This window comes from Ammospiza nelsoni, chromosome 2, assembly GCF_027579445.1.
Source record: "Ammospiza nelsoni isolate bAmmNel1 chromosome 2, bAmmNel1.pri, whole genome shotgun sequence".
Taxonomy (NCBI): Eukaryota; Metazoa; Chordata; class Aves; order Passeriformes; family Passerellidae; genus Ammospiza; species Ammospiza nelsoni.
This window is the reverse complement of record NC_080634.1, coordinates 119,759,243-119,786,408: the sequence shown is the minus strand read 5'-3', so window position 1 is coordinate 119,786,408 and position 27,166 is coordinate 119,759,243. Positions and strand designations below refer to the sequence as shown.

At 51.3% G+C, this 27,166-nt stretch overlaps 1 protein-coding gene across 4 annotated transcripts in view; it reads right to left on the bottom strand.

Annotated features, from left to right (window-relative positions):
* ITSN1 (intersectin 1) overlaps positions 1-27,023 on the bottom strand; it is a 112,850-nt gene extending 85,827 nt beyond the window's left edge. For 3 of the 4 annotated variants that reach the window (XM_059492797.1, XM_059492813.1, XM_059492823.1), the window contains exons 1-2: positions 26,575-26,723; positions 85-144 (exon numbers count right to left, since the gene is read on the bottom strand). In XM_059492797.1, the coding sequence (XP_059348780.1) occupies positions 85-112 (28 nt within the window). In that variant the 5' untranslated portion in view covers positions 113-144; positions 26,575-26,723. Of the gene's footprint in view, positions 1-84; positions 145-26,574; positions 26,724-26,897 lie in introns of those variants that run through there. The other variant, XM_059492805.1, reaches the window with a different exon arrangement.
* Positions 27,024-27,166: the final 143 nt, after the last annotated feature.

Below are 27,166 nucleotides of genomic sequence, written 5' to 3'. Positions count from 1 at the left end.
CCAGAGAAAAGCCTTGGAAAGGAACGTGTTCATGGCAAGTCTGTGCACTCAGGAACAGCTCAGAACACACCAGAAACCACTTACCCCCAAAAGGTGTTGGAAACTGAGCCATGGTTCTGTCACTTTTAGCTTGTTAATAGATGCCTGGAAAAGAAAAAAAAAATAGATATTTGACACAGTGTCTTCCATTTTCCATACATTTTGTAATTTTCTGTATGATTAATTACTATAGAAAAAAAAAGGCACTGAGGAAACAGGATTGTATCAATACTTCCCACACCAACTGGGATTTACAAAACTCAGTCTCATTGTTGCACTTCCCTGTACATCTATGAGGGCACCTTCCTCCCAGCAAGCAGCTACATTTCATTCTGCTTTAAGGATGGCCTCAAAAGCAGCCTGCCATTATACATATATATAAATATATATAAGTATTTATTTATTTACTTATTTATAAATAGCCAGAGATTGAGTGAGGGCACAGCTCAGTCCATACATATATCTATAAATAAAAAATGTATATAAAATACATAAAATATATTTTTATTTATATATAGAAATATATAAAATAAGTATTTATTTATTTATTAATAGCCAGAGATGGAGTGAGGGCAGAGCTCTGTCCATACATATATATATATAAATTAAATATATCTATATAATAAATTTTCTATATTTTTAATTTATATATATTTATTTATTTATTTATTTATTTATAAATAGCCAGGGCTGGAGTGAGGGCAGAGCTCAGTCCCATCCCTGGATGCTGCTGCAGGCTCCATGACTTCCCTGAGTGTCACAACCCCTGCCCAGGAGGGAAATCAGCTCCATTTCCAGCTGCTGCCACCGACCATCAGAGATGTGGATTTTATTCCTGGCAGCAAATGCCCTGCCCTAAATGAATTCATGGGTACATGGACATTAAGCTCCATGTGCTGCCGTGTGCCCAGGCCTGAGGAGCAGCCAGGGCCCAAGGTGCAGGGCAGCCTCAGGACAGCACCACGGGCTCTGCCAACAAAGGCACCACACAGGCTCCAGATTTCATCTGCCACACCGAAGCAAAACCATTCTTCTTGCTGCACACAAAGGCTGCCATGAGCTGCCTGAGCCAGGGGACAATGGGCAGCACAACAATGAGCCGTGGCCTCTTGTCCTGGGAGATTCCACTCGTGTCCTCCAGGCAACAGCAGAAAGGCAGAGGGGAACAGACTCAGGAGAATCATTTAGGCTGCCTGAACAGCAGCAGAAATTTATCAATATCCCTAAGAAAAGGCATTCACTTGCACCAACAATTTCCTTTTGTCTGAATTGCTGTTTGCTCCCCTCCCCATCCCCCTTTCACACTTCCCACATTCTCCTCTGGCCTCCAACTTGGGAACCTCCTGTGTGTCCCCTCCCCAGATGTCCCTGCACAAACCCCTGGCACTTCTGCCAGCAGTTGGAATTTGGGGAATGAGGGACGCAACCCCGACTCTTTTTCCTCCTCATTTGGCCAAGCCTGTGACCCCAAAGCCCTGTGCCCCAGGCCAGGGCAGGCAGCTGATGCTGCTCCCAAGGGTTATCCCAGAAGTTTCAAATTCCAGGTGCAGAGATCCAAGGGATCAGAGCGGCTCCCTGGGCTCTGGGGCTGTCCCAGAATCATTCCTGAAGGGCTGAAAGAGCAGAACTTTTATCTTTGCCTGTTTGCTTATTGTTCCCTGCTCTGCGAAAGAACTCAGCAATGCTGCTGGGGTTTATGAGTGCAAGGAAACCTTGAGGGGAAAAAAGAAAAAAAAGAGGAAAAAAGAAGGAGAGAAAAAGGAGAAGGAAAAGAAGGAGGAGGAAAAAAAGGAGGAGGAAAAGAAGGAGGAGGAAAAGAAGGAGGAGGAAAAGAAGGAGGAGGAAAAGAAGGAGGAGGAAAAGAAGGAGGAGGAAAAGAAGGAGGAGGAAAAGAAGGAGGAGGAAAAGAAGGAGGAGGAAAAAAAGCAGGAGGAAAAAAAGCAGAAGGAAAAAAAGCAGAAGGAAAAAAGTAGGAAAAGAAGGAGGAGGAAAAGAAGGAGAAGGAAAAAAAGGAGGAGGAAAAAAAGGAGGAGGAAAAAAAGGAGGAGGAAAAAGTAAAAAAAAAACCCCAAAAACCAAAACCCCAAACAAGGAAAAAGAAAACTAAAACAAAACCAAACAGGGAAAAAAAAGCCAAAAAAAAAAAAAAAAGAAAACAAAGAAAAAGCAGGAAGCCCCAAAAGCAGAAGCCCCTGAAGCCCCCCCTCAGAGCAGTTTCCATATTATCTGTTCCTTTCCAGCACAAGGGGAAGCAGCAGCAGAGCACTTCCAGGCTCAGCCTTGAGGGAAGAGCCTCCTCCACAGCCTGCCAGGACCCCAAAGGAATGAGTTCTTTTCCCCCTTTACCCTGAACACAGGGCAACAGGAGCGGGGGCGGGAACTGAACTCCAGCCCCGTGCTGGATGCCAAGGAAAGCAGAAACTATTCCAAAGAACTTGCAGAGGGAAGAAAAAAGAAGAAAGTGAGAAACAAACCAAAGCCAGCTGGGGGAATGGAGAGAAGGAGCAGAGAGCTGTATTGAAATGTGAGAGGCTGAGACCCAAAGCAAAGCTGAGAGCAGACCCAGAGACAGAGAGGCAAAGTGAGGGAAAGGCAAATCCCTCCCTGAGTGGAACAGGCAGGAGTTTGCTGTTTATCCTGAGGGACCACCTGGGTTCCACAGGCACAGGTTTCACTGTGCACGCCTGGGGGGACACCAGGGACACCAAGCCCCCCCAGAGGTTGCACCAGGTGGTGTTTTGAGTCTGTCCTGACCCAAGCTGCTCTGGGATTCTGGTTTTGGGGTTGAAGGGCTCAGGGGTGGAGAACAGGTATTATTTATCCCCAAAAACATCTGGCACAGTTGTTATTTAGAAAATATCATATATATGTAAAGTATTGTAAAGCAAATAAACCAGCACAGGATCCCTGGGGCTGGCACAGCCCTGCCAGCCCATGCAGTGCCAGCTGTGCCCCGTGGGCACCTTGTCCCCAGCCCAGAGCACTCAGTGCCACCTCCAGGGCACACCTGTAGGGATGGGCACTGCAGAGCTCCCTGGGCAGCCCCTGCCAAGGCCTGAGCTCCCTTTCCATGGGCAAATTGCTGCTGCTGTCCCAGATGAGCCTGCCCTGGCCCGGCCTGAGGCCGCTCCCCCTGTCCTGTCACCCCTGGCAGGTCTGTGGGGCACTGGAGCGCGTTGGTGCTCCCAGGTCAGGCTCAGCAGTGACAGATCAATGGCACTGCAGCAGATCAGTGATGGGAAATGCCCCCAGCACCATCCCACAGCTGCTCCCCGTGATTTCCCTGCTCTGGGCCGGCAGGAAGGGCCCTGCTTGTGACAGCTGTTCCATTGCACTGAACAGCTCTGGCAAGCCTGGGAGTGCAATCACAGAACACGGAATGGTGTGGCTGGCAGGGACTTTAAAGCCCATCCAGTGCCACCCCTGGCCTTGTCCCTTCCAGCACAGGGAGCTCCCCATGCACGGCTTCCCATGGAGCTCAGAGCACAGGGAGCCTTCCCCACGGCTGAGCCGGGGACGATGAGGGGAGCCCTGGCACAGGGATGGGGAGTGAGCAACAAACACCAGCAATGAACTCCAGCAGCACTTTTAGATTTGCTACAAATGGGACTCGATCACCTGCACAATTATCTTTACAGAGAATATATATATAAAAATAGATAAATATAATATATAAACGTGAAATATTTGCTTACCCCCAGCTCTGAGTGAGGGAGAAAAGGCCCTGCCCAGATCAGCTCTCAGGGCTCTCTCTCCCACCTTACATATATATATATATCTATATATAGAAATAGATATAAAAAATATATTATGCATATTACAAATACATTAGGGTTTATATATATTATATATAAGGTTATAATATATATATAATATATATTAAAAATATATGTATAATCTAACTGTAATCCTTCAAGTTGTTCACATAAAAGTAAAACTGATTTATGTAGAGCTCTCAGGGCTCTCTCTACCACCTTACACTGCTGTAGTAAGCTCAGAAATACTTAAAATTCTTGATCCTCACTCCAAATTGTTTGTTCTCATAAACCAATACTCAGTATACAAGCACTGTTTGTTTTAATATATATATTTTTTAAAATTATATATGTGTATATATATATACACACACCTATATACTTAAAATAATTATATATATTATAAATACATTAGGGTCTATATATATAAAATATATAAGGATATAAATATATATAAAATATATATGTTTATATATTAGATTATATATACTAATATATATATAATCTAACTGTAACCCTACCAGTTGTTCACACAAAAGTAAAATTGAACCATGTAGAACAACTCCACATATATAAAATCCCAGACCATATCTAAATTTAAGTACTGATGTTTACAGCTTTTACCTCAAAAAAATGAGGAGGTTGAAAATATCTCCAGTAAAAACATTTATTCATAGGGTCAGACAAATATGAGAATTCCTTTCACAGGGTATTATGTACGGACTTTATGGCTCAGAACTTGATGAGAGTTTCTATTTAAAGTTCTCTGTGCTCTGCTGAGGCCATGTTTACAGAGAAAACTGCAATAAAGCCACAGGAGGTAGAAATTAACAATAATTGAGCTATTTCAGTGCTGTGTGTTTATACAGACACGTTTCACACAAGAAAGATCCTGGTTTTGTTTTCCCTAAAATGCAACCCAGCATTTCTATTCCTAAACAATTCCTGAGATAATGCTTGATCTGAATGCCAGAATTAATTCCTGAGGCCACTTATCAGTCACCTTCCTACTCCCACAGGAACAAAAAAGAGACAAACCCAACCAGATAAAGTCCCAATATCCTCCAAGAATTCCAGAAGACAGCAAAGTCCCCCAGCAGGACAGCCCTGAGTGTGCCAGGCTGGGAGCAGGGTGTGCAGCTGGCACACGTCCCACGGCAAAGCCTCTGCACCAGGAGCAGTCAGGGGACCCCGAGGTTTAGCAAAGCCTGGTAAGTCTGGATCAATGCTGGAAACAACAGCATTCTGAGGCATCCAGGGAATTCTGATCCTTGCTCTTTGGGGATCACATTTTAACTCAGGCACCACTTTGCAAAACTTCCCAGTTGCTGTTCCTTACAGCAGTGACTGACAAAGTCAAAACCTTCACAAATGTCAGGTCCTGCCATTTCTTTTATCTTGCACCCAGCACCCAGAAGAGATTAACAAAGCACCTCCCCAGTGCAGATGCTTTTCAACAGCTGTGGCAATGATCAAACTGCTGAGGAGTCACCTCTGCATCCCAGAATCGTGGAATGGGTTGGGAGGGACCTGAAAGATCATCTGCAGACAGGAGGGACAGGAGCAGAGGGGACAGGGACAGGAGCAGAGGGAGCGGCCTCAGGCTGGGCCAGGCCAGGCTCAGCTGGGACAGCAGCAGCAATTTGCCCATGGAAAGGGAGCTCAGGCCTTGGCAGGGGCTGCCCAGGGAGCTTTGCACTGCCCATCCCTGCAGGTGTGCCCTGGAGGTGGCACTGAGTGCTCTGCGCTGGGCACAAGGTGCCCGTGGGGCACAGCTGGCACTGCATGGGCTGGCAGGGCTGTGCCAGCACCAGGGATCCCAGGATCTCTCACACAAGGGCTCCTCCAGTCCCAGCTGAGCTGTGCCTGGATTGCAGCACCGTTCTCAAGAGGTGACTGACTCTCATTTTAAAATAATATGTTATACAAGAGGTGACAGACTCTCATTTTAAAAGATTTAACACAGTGAAAAGCCTGAGTATCACTCAACTGTTTCCAAACCCCTTAATAAGAAATAAGTATCTTCTTTTATTTTCAGTTTAATAGCTGTTGGCTTCATTCAGAACCACCAGACCCTGCAAAGCAGGAATTCCAGGAGTTTCTTAGTGCTACAGTTTGCTGATTTTTTAAAGTTGTCTTTACTGACAGAGGTGCAGCAGTGATCACATATTCCTTGGGGGAGTGTGTAAAAACCCTCATTATCACAATGGCAGTGGGCAATTTCTGACTCCTCCTCCTTTAAAACAAGTACTGAACCCAAAAATCTGCAAGACAACAATTAGGAAGTTGGGGATACTTGCACACCTACAACAACCTTAATGGCAGCCTGACATTAACTTCAAGAATGATCTGGAAAGGAGGATAAGAAAGTGCAGGATTCCCTGCTGGATGTGAGTGCTGTGTGCCCTGGATCTCACAGGCTGTTTGATTTATTCACAGACCTGGAGCTCCCAGAGCAGATGCAGCAGAGCTGAGCAAGGGCCTGGAGCCCAGGAGAGCCCGGGGGAGCTGGGGCTGCTCAGCTGGAGAGGAGCCCCGGGGAGAGAGAGGGGCTGAGCCCTGCCTGGCCTGCCTGGGCCTGTCCCTGTGTCTGTCCTGTGTCTGTCCCTGTGTGCAGAGCTCAGAGCAGGCCCAGGCTCTGCTCCAGGCCCAGCAATGGCCCCAGAGCCACGGGCAGGGCCTGAGCCCAGCAATTCCCCTCACAGGAGGCACAACTTCTGCCCTGGGCAGGGCCCGAGCTGGAGCAGAGCCCAGAGAGGGGCTGGAGTCTCCTCCTGGCACATTCCAGAGCCACCTGGGCCCCCCCTGTGCCCTCTGCTCTGGGATGGCCCTGCTGGAGCAGGGAGGTGGCACCAGGGACCCTCTGTGGTCCCTCCCAGCCTCAGCCATCAGTGACTGCATGAACACCCAGAGAAGCAGGTGAAGCAGATGGGTTCTGGTGTGTCCATGCCATAAACTGAAGGCAGTCAGGCTTTATTTCCAAGCTGCTCATGCAGCTGTGCCCATGGCTGCAGGACCCTCAGCAATGGCACTCAGGAGACTCTTGGAACAAAACAGGAGTACCCAAAGCCTGGAGTGGAGCCTTGGCCGAGTCTGAGTGCTCTGCACCCCCTCAGTGCCAGCTTTATCCTCGATTCATTGTTCTAAGAGGAGTCTGACAGTCACAGCACACCTCTAACCTGGCACCCTTAACCCCTGAGCTCCACCTTTGAAAGCTGGGGCACCTCTGTGGGCATTTTCCCCTTACCACATTCTGATCTCCCCAGCCCTCACCACAACCAACCTTGTTCCTGCAGTTGCTGCCTCTGCAAGAACCACCCCAGCTGGGTTAGAGAATAAATAATTACCTGGCTTTTTGCAGATTATCCCTTTCTTTATTCCTGCATCAACTCTCGCACCTATTCCACCCGCCTCAGGCCATTTTCTGTAGCCGGGGGACACAGCTGCAGCACACCCAAGCCAAGAAGATCATGGAAATGCTCTGGGAAGTGGCTGATAAACCTCTTCCCTCCCTCTCCTACAGATGCCCATGACACAACTCTGCAGGAACTCCCATTTCAATCCAGCTGGATGTTTTTAAAGGAATCAGGGCAGCCAAAGGAATAGGTCAGAGCCGTTAAGTCTGGCTTGGACAGCAGCGGTGCCTTCCAGCCCAGATTTAATCACTGTAGGCCTGACCTAATCCCCCACAGCTATGCTGTGAACATCCACGTGCCTGTCTCAGCTTTAGAGCTGACCCTTTGAAATGGGGACAATGGAAAAAAAAAAAAGAAAATCGGTTATTCTTGAGTTGTTTCACTTCACCTTCCCCATCTCTGGCAGCAAGTACCAGCCCTGCTGGGGGAAGGGCAGGAAGGAAGAAAAGCCCTGAGTCAGCAGCAGTGTGGAGTCAGGCAGTTCAGGATGTGCAGCCCATTCCCTGCCCCCTGCTCCGAGGCACGTGCAGCAGATAAAAGGTCTGGCAGGGCAGGGCCAGGCTGCAGCTGGTGATGGAAGCTCTGTCCCTGCAGGACTCAGGGAGGTCACTGTGTCCCCTGCCAGCAGCTGCTCTCCTCAGCTCTCCCAGTTACATAAGCACAGGGCTGTGCTGGTGCAGATCTGGAAGCAGATTTCCAAACCAGCCATTTCACAGGAGAATTATTCAGCATCCAGCAGCTCTTATCAGCATCTCAGGAGCTGTGTTAGCCCACAGCACCACGGCTCAGGCAGCTCCTCTCTCCCACCCAACGACGCTGGGCTCTGAGTTTCTTCCTTGCTCTGCCTCCTCAGCTCCTGCAGGACATGAGGAGCTCTTCAGATGCACAAACAGATTTTAGCTGAGGCATTTACAGCAGGCTGTCATTTCTGTCACCCTCCTTCTGGGCACACCCAGCCCTGCTGCTCCAGCACTGGTTGGTCACAGGTGGCCAAGAGGAGAAAGGGTCCAGCAGACAAGAAACAGCAGCTTTATAGGGAAAAATGGAAATGTTGGACAGACAGACAGAGAAACTCCCTGGGACAGGACAGGCCCTTGGGCATTGGTAAAACCAAGGGATTTCCCTGCACTGCAAAGGGGCTGAGCAGGCACCACTCACAGGGAGGGTCAGGGACTCTCTCATAAAGCCTAAAGAAGGAATTCAACATGGCAAAGGTTCCTGTCTCCTATTTAAAATATCTTTAAACACTCTCTAAGGAAATGAGGCAAAAAGGGCTCCACTGCATGAGACAGGGCCTATCCCAAAGCAAGGGTCTCCTGCTTCCATGAGATCAATTCCCTTCAAAATGCTTAAAACCAGTTTGCACACAAGAGCAAAAGCATCCCTGGTGTGAGCACAAAACCAGGCAAGTGATACAGGCAATGGGAGAAGGGAAAAACAAACAGTCTGCAAGATAAAACACAAACTGTACATACATATAGAACATACACACATACATTTCAAAAGGCACAATCCAACTTAAAAATCCTATTTCTAGATTAAAGAAATTATTAATTGACTGTAAGTACATTCAAATGGCACCAAGAAAATGTGTAAGCTTTCTTTCCAGGTGCCAACTGTGCTTTCCCAGCAGTTCCACGTAAACCAGGCTCCAGCATCTCAACAACAACTGAAAAAATTTCAGGCCCTGGCTGGGGTAAAGCAATCACTGAATGTTTTGGGTTGGAGGGATCCCAAAGCTCATCCCATTGCACCTGGGCAGGGACACCTCCCACTGTCCCCAGTGTCCAGCCTGGCCTCGGGCACTGCCAGGGATGCAGGGGCAGCCCCAGCTGCTCTGGGCACCCTGTGCCAGGCCCTGCCCACCCTGCCAGGGAAGGATTTCTCCCAGTACCCCATCCAACCCTGCTCTTTTCCAATGCTGAGATACAAGGCCAGGAATAACCCTGCTGGATGCATTATCAGGTAATGGCAAGTTCAGACACAGCAAAGAAATCAGCAAAAACAGACGCAAACCAAGGGAAGACTTTCCATGGATTTCACTGGACTTGGGGGTGAGGGTTTATGGAACAAGATTTCCCCAAAGCAAACAGAGAGGGAGGTTCAGGTTTGTCTCTACACAAAGCCCCAGTCAAGGCAAGAGTTGATTGGAAGAAGAGGCAGATTTCAGCTCTGGAGCAGCACTGAACCACTGAGGGTGGCTCCAAGTGACCCAAAGTTCCAGCTATTCTGCATTTCTGCCAAGGGCTGGGAATCATTTCAGGCCATGCTGGAGAGAACAAGGAGATGCACACAAAGCCAAGAACTCCAAGGAAAAATCTAGATATGGAAGACAGGATCTTTAAAAAGAAAAAACAAACATGTATTAGCTAGGGAAGAGATGCTCATCCTCATTGTATAAGTACTTGGAGCTGCTCTGGAGGGTGCAGGCTGGGGGAGAAGCACCATGTGCACAGGCATTTTTCATGCTGGCTCTGGAAACTTTGTTATGATCCTTCTCTAAACGAGCCAGGAAGTCTGGACAGTTAATAACACTGCAAAGAGTAATTTCCCTGCCTTGAAATGCCTTAATATGTCTTTCCAGGATAAAAAATTCCTTTCCTGCAAGAGGATAAGAACATTAAGGCTGTTGTTAGTGCTAATGGTTTATTTACTGTAAGTCACAAATCTGTGCCATGGGGAGGTTTGTTTACTGTAGCTCACAAATTTCTCCCCTGTGGGTACTTCAAAAGGCACTGGTTTGCCGTTCCCTGTAATCAGGAAAATTTGCTACAAGGTTGTGGGGCAGCCTCGCACTGGGAAAAAAGTCCAAGTCCAAGTGCAAAACTGTAACATGATGCTGACTTCCCAACATAATAGATCTAAAAATCCTTTCAAGTTTGATTCAAGAAGAGAGCCAAGGCAGCTGTGACAACAAACTTCCTCCTTCAGACCCTCACATTTGCAAGTTTTTAATGTGCTGTCTGATAATCAGTGCCCAAGTACACCCACAGATTGCTCTCCTGGGATGGCACAGCCTGACCCTGCTCACTGGCACTGAGGTTGGATCCTACAGAGCCACCCTGAACTCTGCACCCCAGAGAGAATCCCAAATCCCTGGGGCTGGCACAGCCCTGCCAGCCCATGCAGTGCCAGCTGTGCCCACCTTGTGCCCAGCGCAGAGCACTCAGTGCCACCTCCAGGGCACACCTGCAGGGATGGGCACTGCAAAGCTCCCTGGGCAGCCCCTGCCAGGGCCTGAGCTCCCTTTCCATGGGCAAATTGCTGCTGCTGTCCCAGCTGAGCCTGCCCTGGCCCAGCCTGAGGCCGCTCCCTCTGCTCCTGTCCCTGTTCCCTGGAGCAGAGCCCGACCCCCCCGGCTGTGCCCTCCTGGCAGGGACTTGTGCAGAGCCACGAGGGCCCCTGAGCCTCCTTTGCTCCAGCCCCAGCCCCTTCCAGCTCCTCAGGGATTCTGCAGCCCCTTCCAGCTCCTCAGGGATTCTGCAGCCCCTTCCAGCTCCTCAGGGATTCTGCAGCCCCTGCCCAGCTCCGTTCCCTGCCCTGGACACGCTCCAGCCCCTCCAGGGCTCTCCTGCAGGAGCAGAACTGGGCCCAGCCCTGGAGGGACCCCAGCACAGAGGGACAATCCCTGCCCTGCTCCTGCTGCACACCCCAGGGCTGGTCCAAGCCAGGATGTTTCCTCAGCAAAGGCAGGGAGGGAAAAAGGTAAGTGAAGAGATGAAACAGTAAAGAGAGGTCAGGGAGAGGAGAGCCAAGGAATGATGAAGAGCAGGAAGGGCAGGACACAGCAACTCCTCGGTATAAACACAACTCATCCCTTTCCTCCCTCCTACTCCCACAGCCCTCACAGCACTCCAAGCTCCCCAAGGCTGAGCTCTCCCAGCTTCACAGCTCTGGGCACAGATCAAACCTGCTCAGAAGGTGCTACACCCACCACAGAGCAATGCTCTGAAGACAGCAGTTTCCTTTAGGGTCTGCCTTGCCCTGACAGCAGCTTTGAGAGAACCTTTCCCTGATCTGGAGCCCAGCCCTCCCTGAGACAGCTCGAGCTGTTCCCTCAGGGGCTGTCCCTGCTGCAGGGAGCAGAGATCAGGGCCTGACAGTGACAGATGTGAAAGGTGTGCACAATTATAGCACAGCAGGAACAAGTGGCACAATTTATAGCTCACACTTGCAGCAGTGGATTAAACCAGACAACCCCAACTCATCCAGGTGATTCAGAAGCTGCTGCCACTCCTGACTGTGGATCAGGATTCCTTGATTTCTCCGTCTGCCTTGTGACTCCAGCAGGAGATGGCTGCAGGGCCACTTGCTGCAGCACCAAACCCAGCAGGGCTGGGTACAGCCTGAGAGCAGAGGCTCAGAACTGCTCAGCTCTGGCTCCAGCACAGCATTCCCACCAGCTGGCAGCTGCCAGCACCTCCAGAATAACCTCTGCACACTAAAAATACATTTCTGGCTATTCACCTTCTGAGCTGAGAGCTCTAAATGAAAACTGGCATTCTAATGATGAATCCACAACTTCATCAATCACTACCTTCTGAAACAGCAAGCAAGGGTTTATGGCAGCCACTTGGCTGCAGAAGTGTAACCTAAAGATATTTTACAGGAAAAATTAACTTGTCAATATTTCAACTGTTCAAAACCACCCTGTACTGAAGCACTTACAATCAAACCTTCATCAGTCAAAAAAATCAGCAGTGAAGTTGTCAATTCTCCTGGAAAGTACCACAGGTCTTTACTGGGGCTTGAAGTGAAGAGAAAATCCAAAATGAACTCGCTGGGGTGAAGAGTTGGCTGCTTGCAGTGCCAGGATTCTGAACTTTTGCCTCAAGGTTTGCTTGTCCCCCTTTGGGGACAGGAAAGGGTAATAACACACAACCACCACTGAGTGTGGAAAATGAATATACAGAACCACAGAATGGTTTGGAAAGGACCCTTAAACTCATAAACTCATTCCCTGCCATGGCAGGGACACCTCCCACTGTCCCCAGTGTCCAGCCTGGCCTTGGGCACTGCCAGGGGTGCAGGGGCAGCCCCAGCTGCTCTGGGCACCCTGTGCCAGGGCCTGCCCACCCTGCCAGGCAGGAAATTGTTCCTAATATCTGATCTAAACCTGGAATTTTTCAGTGTGGAGCCATTCCCTGTGTGCTGTCCCTGCATCCCCTGGCAATTGTCTCTCTCCAGCTTTCCTGGGGCTCCTCCAGGCCCTGCAAGGCCACCCTGAGCTCAGCCCAAAGCTTCTCCTGTGCAGGTGAGCAATGCCAGCTGTGCCAGCCTTTCCTGCCAGCAGAGCTGCTCCATCCCTCTGCCCATCCTGGAGCCTCCTCTGGGCTCTGCAGCAGCTCCAGCTCCTCCCTGGCTGGGGCAGCTCTGCAGCTGGGAAATCACCCGAGGGGCACAATCCCAATCCCAATCCCTCTGCTGATCCCAGCTGGGGCTCAGCCCAGGGCAGGCCCAGCTCTCCCAGGGCTGCTCCCTCTGCTCATCCCAGCCTGGATTGATGCTGGATTGCCCCATCCCAAGTGCAGCACTGGGTATTTCCTAATGCAGAACCAACAGAGGCCCTGAAGGTGCCAAGGATGAGCCACAGCATTCTCCAGGTGACAAGTTCTGTCCCCAAGCTGTGACCAGCCAGACCCAGCCCCATTACTGCATCAAATCCACTTTGCTTTCTCACAGAAATGAAGAATTAAGTACCTGTAGAGATAAAACTACATGAACATGGCTCAGTTCTCATCTGATTAATGCTGCTGCTGACAGTTTGAGAGCCCAAGCACTCAGCACTCCTCCAAATGTTCAGCTGGACTGGTGAAACTTTAGGCAGGAAATCCCAAATTACACAAGAAAAAAAAAGTCCAGTAAAAAAGCCACTTCATATGTTTAAAGGAGGAAACAGCAAATAAACCTGAATTAAGGTCCCCAGCAAGAGATGCCCTCACGCTCTACACTGAAGAGGCCATTCACTCACACACTTCTGTTCTCTTCTCCTTTTATTTGCAGTTCTCCAGCAAACATTATCCATGACAACTCTCAAGCCACAGCAGCTCTGTATGGCAACAGCTCATGGCTTCCAGCCCTGAGGAATCTCACTAATGGTTCCAATGAAATGAGGGCAAATGAAGGAATAACACAAGCATTGGGGTAAATGTTTGTCTGTGGCCCTTTTAAGCATTGCTTGGACAGCTGGCAATTGGAATGCTCCAGGAGCAGGAAGAAAGGAGGAAAAACCCCAAGCAGCACCTCTTGTTCCTTCAGGACATGAACAAAGGAAAAGATTTTTGAATTGGGCCCAGCAGAAAAATCAGCATCTTCCAATGCTGAGATCATTCCCTGAGCCTTCTGAAAGGTTCCTGTGTAAGGCCTGCAGGGGCCTCCCAAACCCTGGCAGCCAGGGCAGGCTCAGAGCACTGCTAAAATCCTCCAGGAACCAGAGGAATCAGGCTGGAATGAGGCACAGAAACCGGGCAACAGAGCAAACCCTGCAGGCTGAGGGGGAAATGCAACAGCTCAGGACAACACGCACCAGAACCTGTCAGGGAACTCTGGGGAGTTCCAACAACCACCATGGAAAAGGAGGCACAAGTTCCTGAAACACAGACAGGCACGGCAGAGCTGAGGCCAGAAATCCCAGGATCCCAGAAGGAACCCCAGAATCCCAAAAGGAACCCCAGAATCCCAAAAGGAACCCCAGAAGGAATCCCACAAGGATTGCACTGGAGGGACCCTAAAGCTCACCCCATCCCAGCCCTGCCATGGCAGGGACACCTCCCACTGTGCCAGGCTCTCCAAGGCAGTGCCAGCCTGGCCCTGGGCACTGCCAGGGATCCTGGGCAGCCCCAGCTGCTCTGGGCACCCTGTGCCAGCCCAAATTGGGCTACCAGAGGACTGAGCTTTGTGTTTTGCTCACCTACTGCAGAATTTGGAGTCTTCTGTGAGTTTCTATGAAATTCATTTCAGTGCTGGCAGCTCAGGAAGCTGTTAGAGCACTTTGAAACAAAAGCTGCAGAATATTAAGGCACATCCAAACTCACCTGCCTGAACAGGCCAACACCACACGTGGCTTCCCCCAAAGCCTGGAGAGAACATTCCTAACAAATCCTGCAGGGATCCAGCAAGAAGGGCATGAGGCACTCTGCCCACATCCTGGGGCTCGGGCTGCTTCCCCAAAGACTAAAACAGCTTGGATTAGACAGGTAAAACCTTCAGATTTGATATTCCAGGGAACTGCACATGGGAGTTCAATGGAGCCCTGGAAAACACTCTGAGTGACAGAAGAATTGATCTGCTCTGGAAACAGCAGTTGCAGAGTATCAGCCCCAGTAACACACAGAAATCAGGTGAGAATTAAGCATCATGAAAAAAACCCCAAAAAGCCTGAGGGGGAACCATGGATGTTCCAAGCAGGATCTCACAGTTGTAAGTGAGATTGAATTTGGTTTCAATGCAAAGTTCAGTGTTTAGACCCATAACAAACTCACACAAACCTCATTTTTTAAATGCTTCTCCCTAGACCGGACAGACTGAACAGATACACAGAGATCTAAGGGAGAAAATAAAAATACAGAGCCATAACATTAAAATGTAACAGCCTGGCCAAAATGTGAGTAACCAGGTGACAGTGCCAGAGGCCAGAGACGCAGCAGCACTGCCCCTGCCAGCCATTGAGAGGCAGCAATAGAGGAGCCCTGCAAGGAGGCTCCGAGCCAGCCCCGGCCCCAGGGACAAAGAACTTCACACATTCTTTTCAGTCACCTTGCCAAGAACTTCCCACTGTATCCAACACTCACCATCGAATCTGGAAGGAATATAATGCTCCTATAGCAACCAGCTGTGGAGATATTTTTCAAACAGAACAAATTGGATACAAATGCCAAATACTTTCCCAAGTAGTTTAGCCTATTCCTAGTGGGAGGAGAAAACTCTGGTCAGTGCTGTGATCCAAAACACAGTGTAAATCTGAGTTCTGAGAACTCAGGCAGCTGAAAACAAATCTGATAACCAGGAGCAGATAAACAGACAGCCAGGTGTGCACCTTCTGTTAATCTGCCAGGACACGACTCCAGCAGCCTCTCCTTGGGAGCAGCACTTCCATGAGACTTTTCCACACTGCTTACACTCCCCCACCAACAGCCCAACTTCACAAATATTTCCATGTCCCTCGGAAGAGCTCATCAGGGAATCTTCTGGGGAGGTGAAGCAGTCACAGAACACACCAGCTCTGCAGTGGCACCTGCACATGGATCACAGCAAGAGAGCCCTGGAGGGGCTGGAGCGTGCCCAGGGCAGGGAACGGAGCTGGAAGGGGCTGCAGAATCCCTGAGGAGCTGGAAGGGGCTGCAGAATCCCTGAGGAGCTGGAAGGGGCTGCAGAATCCCTGAGGAGCTGGGAAGGGGCTGCAGAATCCCTGAGGAGCTGGAAGGGGCTGCAGAATCCCTGAGGAGCTGGAAGGGGCTGCAGAATCCCTGAGGAGCTGGAAGGGGCTGCAGAATCCCTGAGGAGCTGGAAGGGGCTGGGGCTGGAGCAAAGGAGGCTCAGGGGCCCTCGTGGCTCTGCACAAGTCCCTGCCAGGAGGGCACAGCCGGGGGGGTCGGGCTCTGCTCCAGGGAACAGGGACAGGAGCAGAGGGAGCGGCCTCAGGCTGGGCCAGGGCAGGCTCAGCTGGGACAGCAGCAGCAATTTGCCCATGGAAAGGGAGCTCAGGCCTTGGCAGGGGCTGCCCAGGGAGCTTTGCAGTGCCCATCCCTGCAGGTGTGCCCTGGAGGTGGCACTGAGTGCTCTGCGCTGGGCACAAGGTGGGCACAGCTGGCACTGCATGGGCTGGCAGGGCTGTGCCAGCCCCAGGGATTTGGGATTCTCTGGAATCTGGGCCCTGTAAAGCCCCAGAACCATGCAGGGATCTGGCTCTCACCATGTTCAGATGAAGCCACTCCTGCTCCAGGTTTCCTGATGTGCAGAGCCATAACAAGACTCAACCTCTGTCCTGTAGGCCAGCAAACACCTCAGCTGAAGCATTCTTCTCAGCAAAACAAGAACGAGGCACCCTGAGAATTCATGGTTGTGCTTTCCCCTAGCTCAAAGACAAACCAGCAAAGCTCCATGTAACTTGTAAAAATCAGGAAAGTCAAGTCTAATATTAGGTTCATGCACATCAGCCCAAGTGCACATCTTTGGAATGTTTATTTTAGAAGTCAACAAATCAAAAGAGAGGTGGAAACCACCGAACTAGGTAACAGCTCTTCTTCCTTCTATCACAACAAGGCTTTGTTTCTATTTAAATCTTCACAGAAAAAAGTTTTTAATCTTTAATGAGACAAAGCCAAGCTAATGCAAGATGGAATTATTGGTAGGATGCATCACCTGGTTTCATAACACTGTATACACAGGGATAACAACAGAACCCAGCAGGTAAATGTCTGAAATCCCAGCATGGTTTGGGTTGGGAGGGACCCTAAAGCCCATCCACTGTCCCAGGCTGCCCCCAGTGTCCAGCCTGGCCTTGGGCACTGCCAGGGGTGCAGGGGCAGTCCCAGCTGCTCTGGGCACCCTGTGCCAGGGCCTGCCCACCCTGCCAGGGAACAATTCCTCATGGCCAAGATCCCATCCAGCCCTGAGAGCCATTCCCTGGGTGCTGTCACTCCATGTCCCTGCAGGGACTGAACAGAGCCTCAGCTGGGATGGAATCCACTTCCCCTTTGGTCAGCTCTGCTCACCTGCTGTTTTCCCCTCCCCACTGCAGAGCCTGGCTCCTCTTGGCATCTCAGCTCCTTCACAGAAATCCTGGAGAACTGGCACAGGGTGCCCAGAGCAGCTGGGGCTGCCCCTGCCTCCCTGTCAGTGCCCAAGGCCAGGCTGGACCCTGGGGACAGTGGGAGGTGTCCCTGCCATGGCAGGGGTGGCCCTGGGTGGCTCTGAGTCCCTCCCAACCATTCAGGGAGTGCCAGAAAAGCCAGGGCAGCCCCTTGTCCATGGCTGGTACAAACCAGGCCCTGCTGGTGCCACACTGAACTCAGAGCAGAGCCAGCCTGGGGAGCTGCACCCTGCTCTGTGCAGGTCACTGCAGCCTCCTGCCCTTGCATTTACTGCCTTTCCAAACCTCCCCAGCTAAAAGCTGTCTCACAGGGAGAGGAACTGCACACAGGGGTCTCTGGGGAGGATTCAAGGACTTTTGTTAAATAAGTATTTATTTATTTCTCCCCTCTCCTCTTTTTTCTTTCCCTCCCTTCTGAAGCTGGGCAAGGGCAGCAAAGCACAATAAACCTGCCCACAAAAGGAAGTGAAGTGTCACCAGAATTTCAGTGCTCAGGTTCCCTGGGTCTCATTTCAGTGCACAGAGCTGCACTGAGTCAGCAGTTTTCATTCATAACGCTGGCAGGATTTTGAAGGGGGTGTTTTAAAGAGGAGGACTCCGTTTCTGTCACTGGTTTGAATTCCCGAGCAGAATGTCTGAGTTTAACACAACAACTGAAGAGATTCACACGATCACACTCCCTGCACACACACACGGCTGCTGCCCTGCCCCAGCCACACCGTGCTGTGCTTTCCCTAAGAAACCCCAGGTGGTTTAATCCAGGATTGCACCAAGGTAATCCAGGGAGAGCCGGAACTTGGCATTACAGAACAGATTCTGGAAACCCCGGGAACGGAGCAGCTCCAGCGGCATGGCCTGATTTCCCTGGAGCTGCAGAGTTACATTGTCCCGGTGGAGGCACTGAGGGCAGGAAAAATGCAACATTATTTCTGACACCTCGCCTGATCACCGACTGCAGCAACTTTATCACCCATCACAAAATCCTCCTGGCCCCTTAACTCCATCAAAGTGCTCAAAACCCCAAAGACACAATGGGCACAAAGTTCATTATTCAGCCAGCAGCAGAGCCCAGGCAGCAATGAGTGCAGCTGAACAGAGAGCAGCCTGTGAGGCTGAGGTTCAGTAACATGTCATCCATGCCTGGAACTCCCTCAGCTCTGCCAGCCCAGCAGCAGCAGCAGCACGAGCCAAGGCACTGAAAGGTCAGAGCTGGGGCTCTGCTGCCCTGCTCCAGCTCCAGCTCTGCCACCCTGCATTCAGCTCTGCCACCCTGCATTCAGCTCTGCCACCCTGCATTCAGCTCTGCCACCCTGCCTGAGCTCCAGCTCTGCCACCCTGCCTGAGCTCCAGCTCTGCCACCCTGCATTCAGCTCTGCCACCCTGCATTCAGCTCTGCCACCCTGCCTGAGCTCCAGCTCTGCCACCCTGCCTGAGCTCCAGCTCTGCCACCCTGCATTCAGCTCTGCCACCCTGCATTCAGCTCTGCCACCCTGCCTGAGCTCCAGCTCTGCCACCCTGCATTCAGCTCTGCCACCCTGCATTCAGCTCTGCCACCCTGCATTCAACTCCAGCTCTGCCACCCTGCCCCAGCTCTGCCACCCTGCCTTCAGCTCTGCCACCCTGCATTCAGCTCTGCCACCCTGCATTCAGCTCTGCCACCCTGCATTCAGCTCTGCCACCCTGCCCCAGCTCCAGCTCTGCCACCCTGCCTCCAAGTGATGAGGAGTCCAGCCAGGACCAAGCAATCTGCCTACTCCTTTCAGTCCTGCACTTCTCCTCCTTCTCCTCCTGTCCTAGCAAGGACTCCAAAGTCTCATGAGAGACAAGCGGGAGCAGAGTGAAACCAGCTCAGATCCCAGCAGCTCACCTCAGAAATTCTGAATTGTCCAACTGCAACCCCAAGAGTTTGGCTGCAGTTTGACCAAGAAGCACAGCACAAACACATCAGCACTGAAAGAGCTGCCCAGGGAGGGTTGGAGTGCCCATCCCTGCAGGTGGCACTGAGCGCTCTGGGCTGGGGACAAGGAGGGCATTGGGCACAGCTGGCACTGCATGGGCTGGCAGGGCTGTGCCAGCCCCAGGGATTTGGGGATTCTGTGAAATGCTGATGTTTAAAGGCTCAGAGATCCCACATCACATTTTGCTGTACACAGACTGTATGCAAATTAAAAGTGTGATTAACAGAAAACTTTGCCAGATTTCCTAAAATCAGAGAATCCCAGAATATCCTGAGCTGCAGGGACCCCCAGGGATCCCCCAGTGCCAGCCCAGAGCCCACCAAGCCCAGCCTGGGCATCCCAAAGGCTCCTGGAGCTGTGGCAGCCTCGGGGCCGTGCCCATTCCCTGGGCAGTGCCAGCACCCTCTGGGCAAGACCCTTGCCCTAAAACCCAACCTAAACCCCTCCTGGCCCAGCCCCAGCTGCTCCCTGGGCTCTGTCCCTGTCACCAGAGAGAAGAACAGGAATGGGCACTGCACGTTCACGGAGAGCTGGGGGACAGGAGAGGCACTCAGGGTTTGGTTTGAAGTTCTAAAACTCTTTGGGTTCAATATCCCCAGTATTTAACACAGATACAGTGATTTTTGAGCCATACAATGGCATTTGTCAGCAGCTCAGAGTAATGCTGAGAGCACTTGACTCCAAAGGATGCAGCTTTCTCCCTCCTCACAAAGCAAAATTGTTCTGCTTGCATCATCTGCAGACAGCACGAGATGCAAGCAATGGCCTCAGATTTAGAGACTGAGCTGAGAGAGCAGCACCAAACAATCCATGGCAGACAACCCTGCCAGACTGCAGCTGGAGAACTTCCTATTCCTGTGCCACTAGAGCTCTCCAGTGCCTGTGCACAGCTCTGGGATTTACGGTCATCCTTCACTCCTGACTCTGCAGAAAGGATGACTAAACACCCTGAAAAAGGCATGGAGCTGGGAGAGTGAGAATGCTGCACAGGCTCCAGCTCCATTCAGATCACCCTGATAACAGCTGTGATAAGGGAGCAGTTCTGAGCAGGGATAACACCTCAGCTTCCTGGCAGCCCAGCAGCTTGGGGGCAGAGAGCAGGAAACGGGAGGATCAATCTGGTTCAGTCCCACATCAATAAAGGATCTCCTGGTCACAGCCCAGCATCCCCTCTGGTCCCACCAGAGCCATCTGAAGGGCTCTGGGCCCCCGGGAATGGCCAGCCCTGGAGACCCTGACCCCAATGAATGCAGAGATCCCTGGCACAGCCAGCTGAGCTGCTCAGTGATGCCCACACGGCGCTGAGTGCTGCCCCACCCAAACTATGAGCTGCACTTGCCTCCTTCCTCTGGCCGTGCCAGCCTGATTTGGCAACATTTCCTTGAAACAACCTCATTTCTCAGCAGCAAACATCCACAAAAACTGGATTTCAGTCACACTTCTTAGAATCCATGCACTGTGTTCAATAGCAGGTTGCTGACTGGTTTTTAATAAGCACATTATATTGGTGTAGTTTGAGAGCAGAACAGCAGAACATGCAGAAGTTTCCAAGTTGGATAAAAGCAGTTTCCAAACTTTGTCCTTAGACATTTCAAAAATCCACAATGTCCTGCCATGAATTTAAGTACAGATGACCTTATGTGAAAACATATTTTAACACTTTTATGCTTTGAACTCTTCCTCTGAATAGAAATTTTACAAACCAGAACTTTAAAAAAAAAAACCAACAAAACTGTAAGGATTAGTTGGAAAAGAACAGGGAAAAACTTTGTTACATGTCTGCTTTTAAATGCAGTGTTTCCCTGAACACCTGCAGTAACTTCAGCCACACTACTTTATCCCAACACAAAAATCTGCCCTCTCCTCTTTGATGCTTATTCTGCTGTTTGCAGTCCAAGCCCACACAGAAGAATAGAGATGTTAACAAGGAAGAAATTTTTTAAAGTATTTCAGATCTCTCTACAACCCAGTGCCAGTTCCAAAGCTTTTCCTGGCTGGGATTGGCCCTTCCAATCCCCAACAGAACAAAACCCATGAAAACACAAAGGGTGAGAGGGAGAGAGCACCTGGCAGCCCTCAGACAACGCTGGAACTCAGGAGAGCATTGCAATGAGGAAATGCAGGTGCAGCACAAAAGGGAGGAAACAAGACCAGGTAAGAATGGGAATGGCTGCAGGGAGCTGGGAAAGCACCCACAGGCACAGGCAGCAGCTGCAGCAGGGTGCAGGGCACAGAACTGCTCTAGAAATTGAATTACACCAAATGGCCATGCCAAACAGCCAAGCAGCAACCCCACACAGGAGCCTGTCTGTCTGTCTGAGAGCTCAGTTCATCCAGCTGGGCTCACATGTGACTCAAAGGAAAATGTCAGGAGTTCTGCTCAAGAAACTCAAGGATTACATCATCCCATTTGGTACATGACCAGATTACTGGCATTTTATTACAAAACACAGCTCTCAAGCTGTCAGCTTTTATGATTCTCAGTAAGAATTAACTGTGCTTCCCCAAAATACCCTGAAGATTTATGGAGTTACTAGAACTTGCACTGGTAACTCCTGGCAAGCACCAAAAGCACAGGAATCCCCACACAACCTGTCCACACCTGAAGGCCACGTGCGAAACTTACTCAAAAACCATTAAATATTGCACCTTGCAGTTCACAGGCCAGCCCACAACCTGGTGCCTGGGAATCTGAAATTGTAATATAAATGAAAAAATGTATTTTTGCAGTTACAGAAAAGGCTTTATCAATATAAGGACATGGTTAACATAGCTCTGAGTTTAATTTGTGATTAACACAAGATCGGCTCAGTTGTATTTTCAGCTCTCAGATCAGTGTTTGAACATTTAGGATACAAGCAGCAAGTTCCCAGCAGAGAAGCAGAGGTGCTGGATGGGACCACAATATCAAGACTGCCATGGGAGAGCCCTCCCAGGCCCAGGCTGACCTTTGGAAGCTGAGAGTGCAGCTGCCTTTGCCCTGCCCAGGCACAGCTGAGCCCCTGCCCAGCAGCCAAGGCCGGAGCTGCCCTGCGCAGGGAGGGCAGGGACACAGAGCCCGTGTGTGCCTGGCAAGCAGCACCAGCCTGGAGCAAGAGAGGCTCTTCTCCTGCCCCAGCACGGGTGGGGGATCCTCGGCAAAAACAAAACCACAACCACTCAAACATTTCCCTCATCCACTGCTTCGGGGGGCTCAGACAGAGACCCACACGGAGGGGCTGTCACAAGAAGCTAAAAGTTCTTGTTCCCCAGAGCAGCCCTGCCTTGGGCACCCCTGGATGTGCAGGGAGGCTGCAAAACCTGGGCTGCCCCTCCCAGCAGCTGAGATTCCAACAGAGGCTGGCCTGGGAGGGAGCCCAAAGCTCGGCTCATTCCCACCTGCCATGGCAGGGACGCCTCCCACTGTCCCAGCGCCCAGCCTGGCACTGCCAGGGATGCAGGGATGGAATCCCACCCAATTCCTCATTCCCAATCTCCCACCCAACCCTGCCCTCTGGCACTTGGGATTCTTCCACAGGAATACCTGAATGCACTAATTTGGATTATTTCACAGGAATATTTCAATGCACTAATTTGGATTATTTCACAGCGATATTTGAATGCAGTAATTTGGATTATTTCACAGGAATACTTAAATGCAGTAATGTGGATTATTTCACAGGAATATTTCAATGCAGTAATTTGGATTATTTCACAGGAATACTTCAATGCAGTAATTTGGATTATTTCACAGGAATATCTGAATGCAGTAATTTGGATTATTTCACAGCGATATTTGAATGCAGTAATTTGGATTATTTCACAGGAATACTTCAATGCAGTAATTTGGATTATTTCACAGCGATATTTGAATGCAGTAATTTGGATTATTTCACAGGAATACTTAAATGCAGTAATTTGGATTATTTCACAGGAATATCTGAATGCAGTAAACATTCCCAGCTCTGTATGAAGTACAGAAACCCCTGTGCTCCAGAGGTTATTCTGAGTCCTGCAGAGAGGAGCCAGCCATTCCAGGTAGCTCCATGGGAAGCCCCCTCAGGAAGCACAGGTTTAAATGCAGGTGTTCTGTGCATTTTGTATTATTTGTGTATTAATAACTATTTCCTACAGACTGTGCATTCCTGTGGAGCACGTGAGCGTGCACCTTGAGAGGATGCACAGCTGAACCCCTGGCCAGTCATTTACAGCCATTTAGTCATGCCCAGGGCCAGATCTTTCACAGATACTGAGGGAGAGAGGAAAACCTCAATCATCTGAAAATCATGGAAATGATCATCTGAAATCATGGAAATCTGAAGGACCAAAACACAGAGGAAAACCTGAACTTTGGAGACAACTTGTGTCCAGAGGAATGATTGTAATAGTGCCAGTAGGATTTGGTGATCCACACTATTAGTAGCAATATATTTACCTGCAATATGGACTATACCAGCAGGCCTTGATTTTCCAGGATTGCCACCCCACAAAACCTCGCTGTTACCAACTCCCAGGATGGAGAGCTGAGCTCTCACAGCTGTGGGCACACAGTGCAGGGAAAGGGGATTGGGATGGGAAACTGCTGCTGAAGACAAACACAGCACAGACTGGGGTTTCACATACTTGAGATTATTTCACAATTCCAGACTCACATTTTACCACACAACCTGTTGAAAAGCAGAGTTCACAGAGAAAAGATGTGCACTTGGACACTAGCACTAATTAATTCAATTACCTTAAAAACAACATGTGAAAAAGGAAAATATCCAACACACGCAAGTTTGATAAGAGAAAACCAAACCATGGATGTACTATGTCAGCCAAGTTTTCTGTGTTTTCACTGATTGCAATGAAGGGAATGCTGTAAAAATGCAACTTTTGCATCAAAAATAGAATAACTTTTCTTCCTGAGAATGCCCAAGGATTCCTCTCTTCACTCCTTCCCACTCAAAATTATTTAATTTCTATTAAATAGAAATGTTCTATTCTGGTCAAGAAGCTGATCCTCTGGAGGGCCAGACAATGCCCTGTTCACATAGGAGATTAGTTTCTAATTACTGTCAGTAATTAGTGCTTTCCTGCAGCCAGAGCTGGAATTTCTCTGTCAGACCCTGAGCAGCTCCAGCCCTGCCACACACAGAGCCCAGAGATTCATTCCAGGCAGGTGGATCCAGCAGACACCTCCACGGTGCCTCCCAAAGCTCCCAGCTGGTGTTTGTTGGATGAGGGCCTGGCAAACCCTGCTCTAAATCCTTCCAGCTGCAATTAAAACCCTGTAGAGGCGATGCCAGCCCAAAATAACCGGTGCAAGCGAGTACATTCCTTTGGAATTCCACAAAGGGCACTTTTAGAGAGGCTAGCTGCTTGTGCCACGGATCCCACGGAGGGTTTGCACCTCTCACCGAGCTTTCCTGTGCACCAGCCATTCATCAGCAGCTCCCGGCCCGGAGCCCGTTCCGATTGTCCAGCGCCCCCCCAGTTTCACGCCTGGCAAGTAAAAACAAAAGCGAGTTGCCGTGGAGGGGGCAGCCCAAGTGCAGCAGCTGTGTCCCACGCTGGAGCAGCGAGCCCTCCAAGCTGCCAGCACACACAGCAGCTGAGGCAGCCCTGGGCTGTGGTAGGGGAAAAGAAACCAAAACCCCTCACACCTCCTGGGTTCCAAGCAGGACAACTCTGGGCCACCCCACAGAGGCGTCCCCAAACCAACCTGCCGCTGGCTCATCCTGCTCTGCCACGGCACACAGGGAATGTTCAGGGCTGGGCACTCCTGATCACACAATCCCAAATGGTTTGGGTTGGGGGGGTCCTTAAATCCAACCCAGAGCCACCCCTGCCATGGCAGGGACACCTCCCACTGTGCCAGGCTGCTCCAGCCTGGCCTTGGGCACTGCCAGGGATGCAGGGGCAGCCCCAGCTGCTCTGGGCACCCTGTGCCAGGGAAGAATTTCTCACAGAAAACTCCCACCCATCTGATCTCCCCGTTCCTAAACCCACTGCTTGTATTTTCCCTAACTTTTTCCCCTTTATTCTTCCATTCCTCCTTTCCCTGGAGTTATCCTCCTGAAAGCTGCAATTCCAATCCCTGATCGAGGTACAAAGACAGGCCATAAAAGGCTGCCCAACGTCATGATTCACAAACATTTCACTGCTGGATTCACATTCCTTCCTGAAGCCAAATCTATCCTAATTGCAGGATTAGAGGCATTAAGGAAAGGCCACCAAACAGCAGTGACAGAGGGAACAGGCACTGCAGGTCACGGCTCTGAGAGCCCAATCCTTGCTTTATCTAGGAACCAGGACAGAATGGAACATTCTCAAGCAAACACAGCTACTCTGCAAAGGATCATGGAATGTCCTGAGCTGCAAGGACCCCCAGGGACCCCCCAGTGCCAGCCCTGCCCTGCCCAGAGCCCACCAAGCCCAGCCTGGGCATCCCTGGCAGCGCCGGCCAAAGGCTCCTGGAGCTGTGGCAGCCTCGGGGCCGTGCCCATTCCCTGGGCAGCCTGGGCAGTGCCAGCACCCTCTGGGCAAGAGCCTTGCCCTAAAATCCAACCCAAATCCCTCCAGGCCCAGCCCCAGCTGCTCCCTGGTGCTGAGGAAGTTTCCTGGGTGAGAGCAGCACCAGGTCATATCCAGCAAGGGAAGTTACAGGTGACTACAACAAAAGGAAAAAGAAAGAAGGAAAGATGGTGTGAAGTAACACTCTCCAGAGTTAGCAACGCCCAAAATACCGTTTGGCTTCTTGATTTAAGAAAATGCATCCATTCAGAGCATGATTCCAATATATATTCAGTTAATATCCACAGCTATTGCCTTAAATATCTACTGCCATATAAACTCTAAACAAAAAGCACTTTGGAGCTGGGCAGTGGGAAGAGATAGAGGACAGAGTGTTTCTTGCTTTAACGAGGGCCACACCATCCCACCTGGAATGCCGGTTGGTTCACTAACAGGAATTATTTACTAAACAATACTCTCCGATGAGCCATGGAAGCGTTTTCCCTCCATGGCGCTGGAATTCACAGAAAATACCGTTTTCCACAAGCAAACCCCATATTTCACCCAAAATAAAGCAGCAGCTGAACCAGAACAAAAGGGAATGTCATGCACAACCGTGCCTGCTCACCGAGGCAGAGGCTCACACAGGGACACAGCCCCATCCAGGGACCGGCTTCCTTTCCCTGACACCGGGACAACATTCCCACATTCATTCCCCGCTCGCGGTGCCCTTTGCCGAGCCCTGAGGGACGGCACTGCCCAGGGCCGGCGTTCCAGGCAATGGCATTCCAGGGAACGGCATTCCCGGCCCGGGGCTCTGCCCCCTCCCCGGCTCAGGGCGCAGCGGCGGCCGGAGGCAGCGGGACCAAGGTGATCCCAGCCAGGGATCCCCGCGGCGGCGGCACCGCACCCGCTACGGGCACAGCCGGCCCCGGGAGGGGCGCAGCATCGCTCACCGCCCGCCCCGGGAGGCGAGGGCAGGAGCCGGCCCCGGCACCGCGACACGCCCGGGCACCGTGAGGGGCTGAGGCGGCGCTGCCCCCCCGCCGGCCTGGGCTGAACCACCGCCGCCGCTCGCAGCCCGCGCCCCCCGCTGCCCCCGTCCCGCCGGGCCGTACCTCATGTCTGTGCGGGCCCTACTCACAGCCCCGGCCGCGGCCAGGGCACCGAGGGGCCGGAGGGGCCGGAGCGGCGCCCGCAGCCGCCTCCGCCGGACGCGCCATCGCCGCCCTCGCCCCGTCTGAGGGGAGGGGGGAGGAGCCCCTCGCGGCCGCCGTACTGACGCGCGGCCACGGCCCCCGCGTGACGGACAGGGAGCATCACCAATCAGAGCCCGGGAAAGGGGAGGAGCCCCACACACTTTAACCAGTCAGAGCTCTGACGGCCCCTCTCTGACGCGCGACCTCCGCCCGCCCCCCGCGTGACGAGCAGGGCGCTGTACCAATCAGAGGCCGGAACAGCGGCAGGGTCCCGCCTCCCCGACTAATCACGGCCGTGCCAGGCTGAGGGGCCAGGGCTCGGGGCGCGGTGCGGGGCCTGTGCTGTGCATACGGAGTTAACTCATGGGGCAGTCGCAGGCGGCGTCTCCTCCCTCTCCCCGGCGGCGTCCCACAGATAGCGCCGGGTGCCTCCCTCCTCACCTCATTGAATGAGTGACATCCGCGCGAGCCAATCCCGCCTCGGCTTTCACGACGAATGGCGGCCACTGCG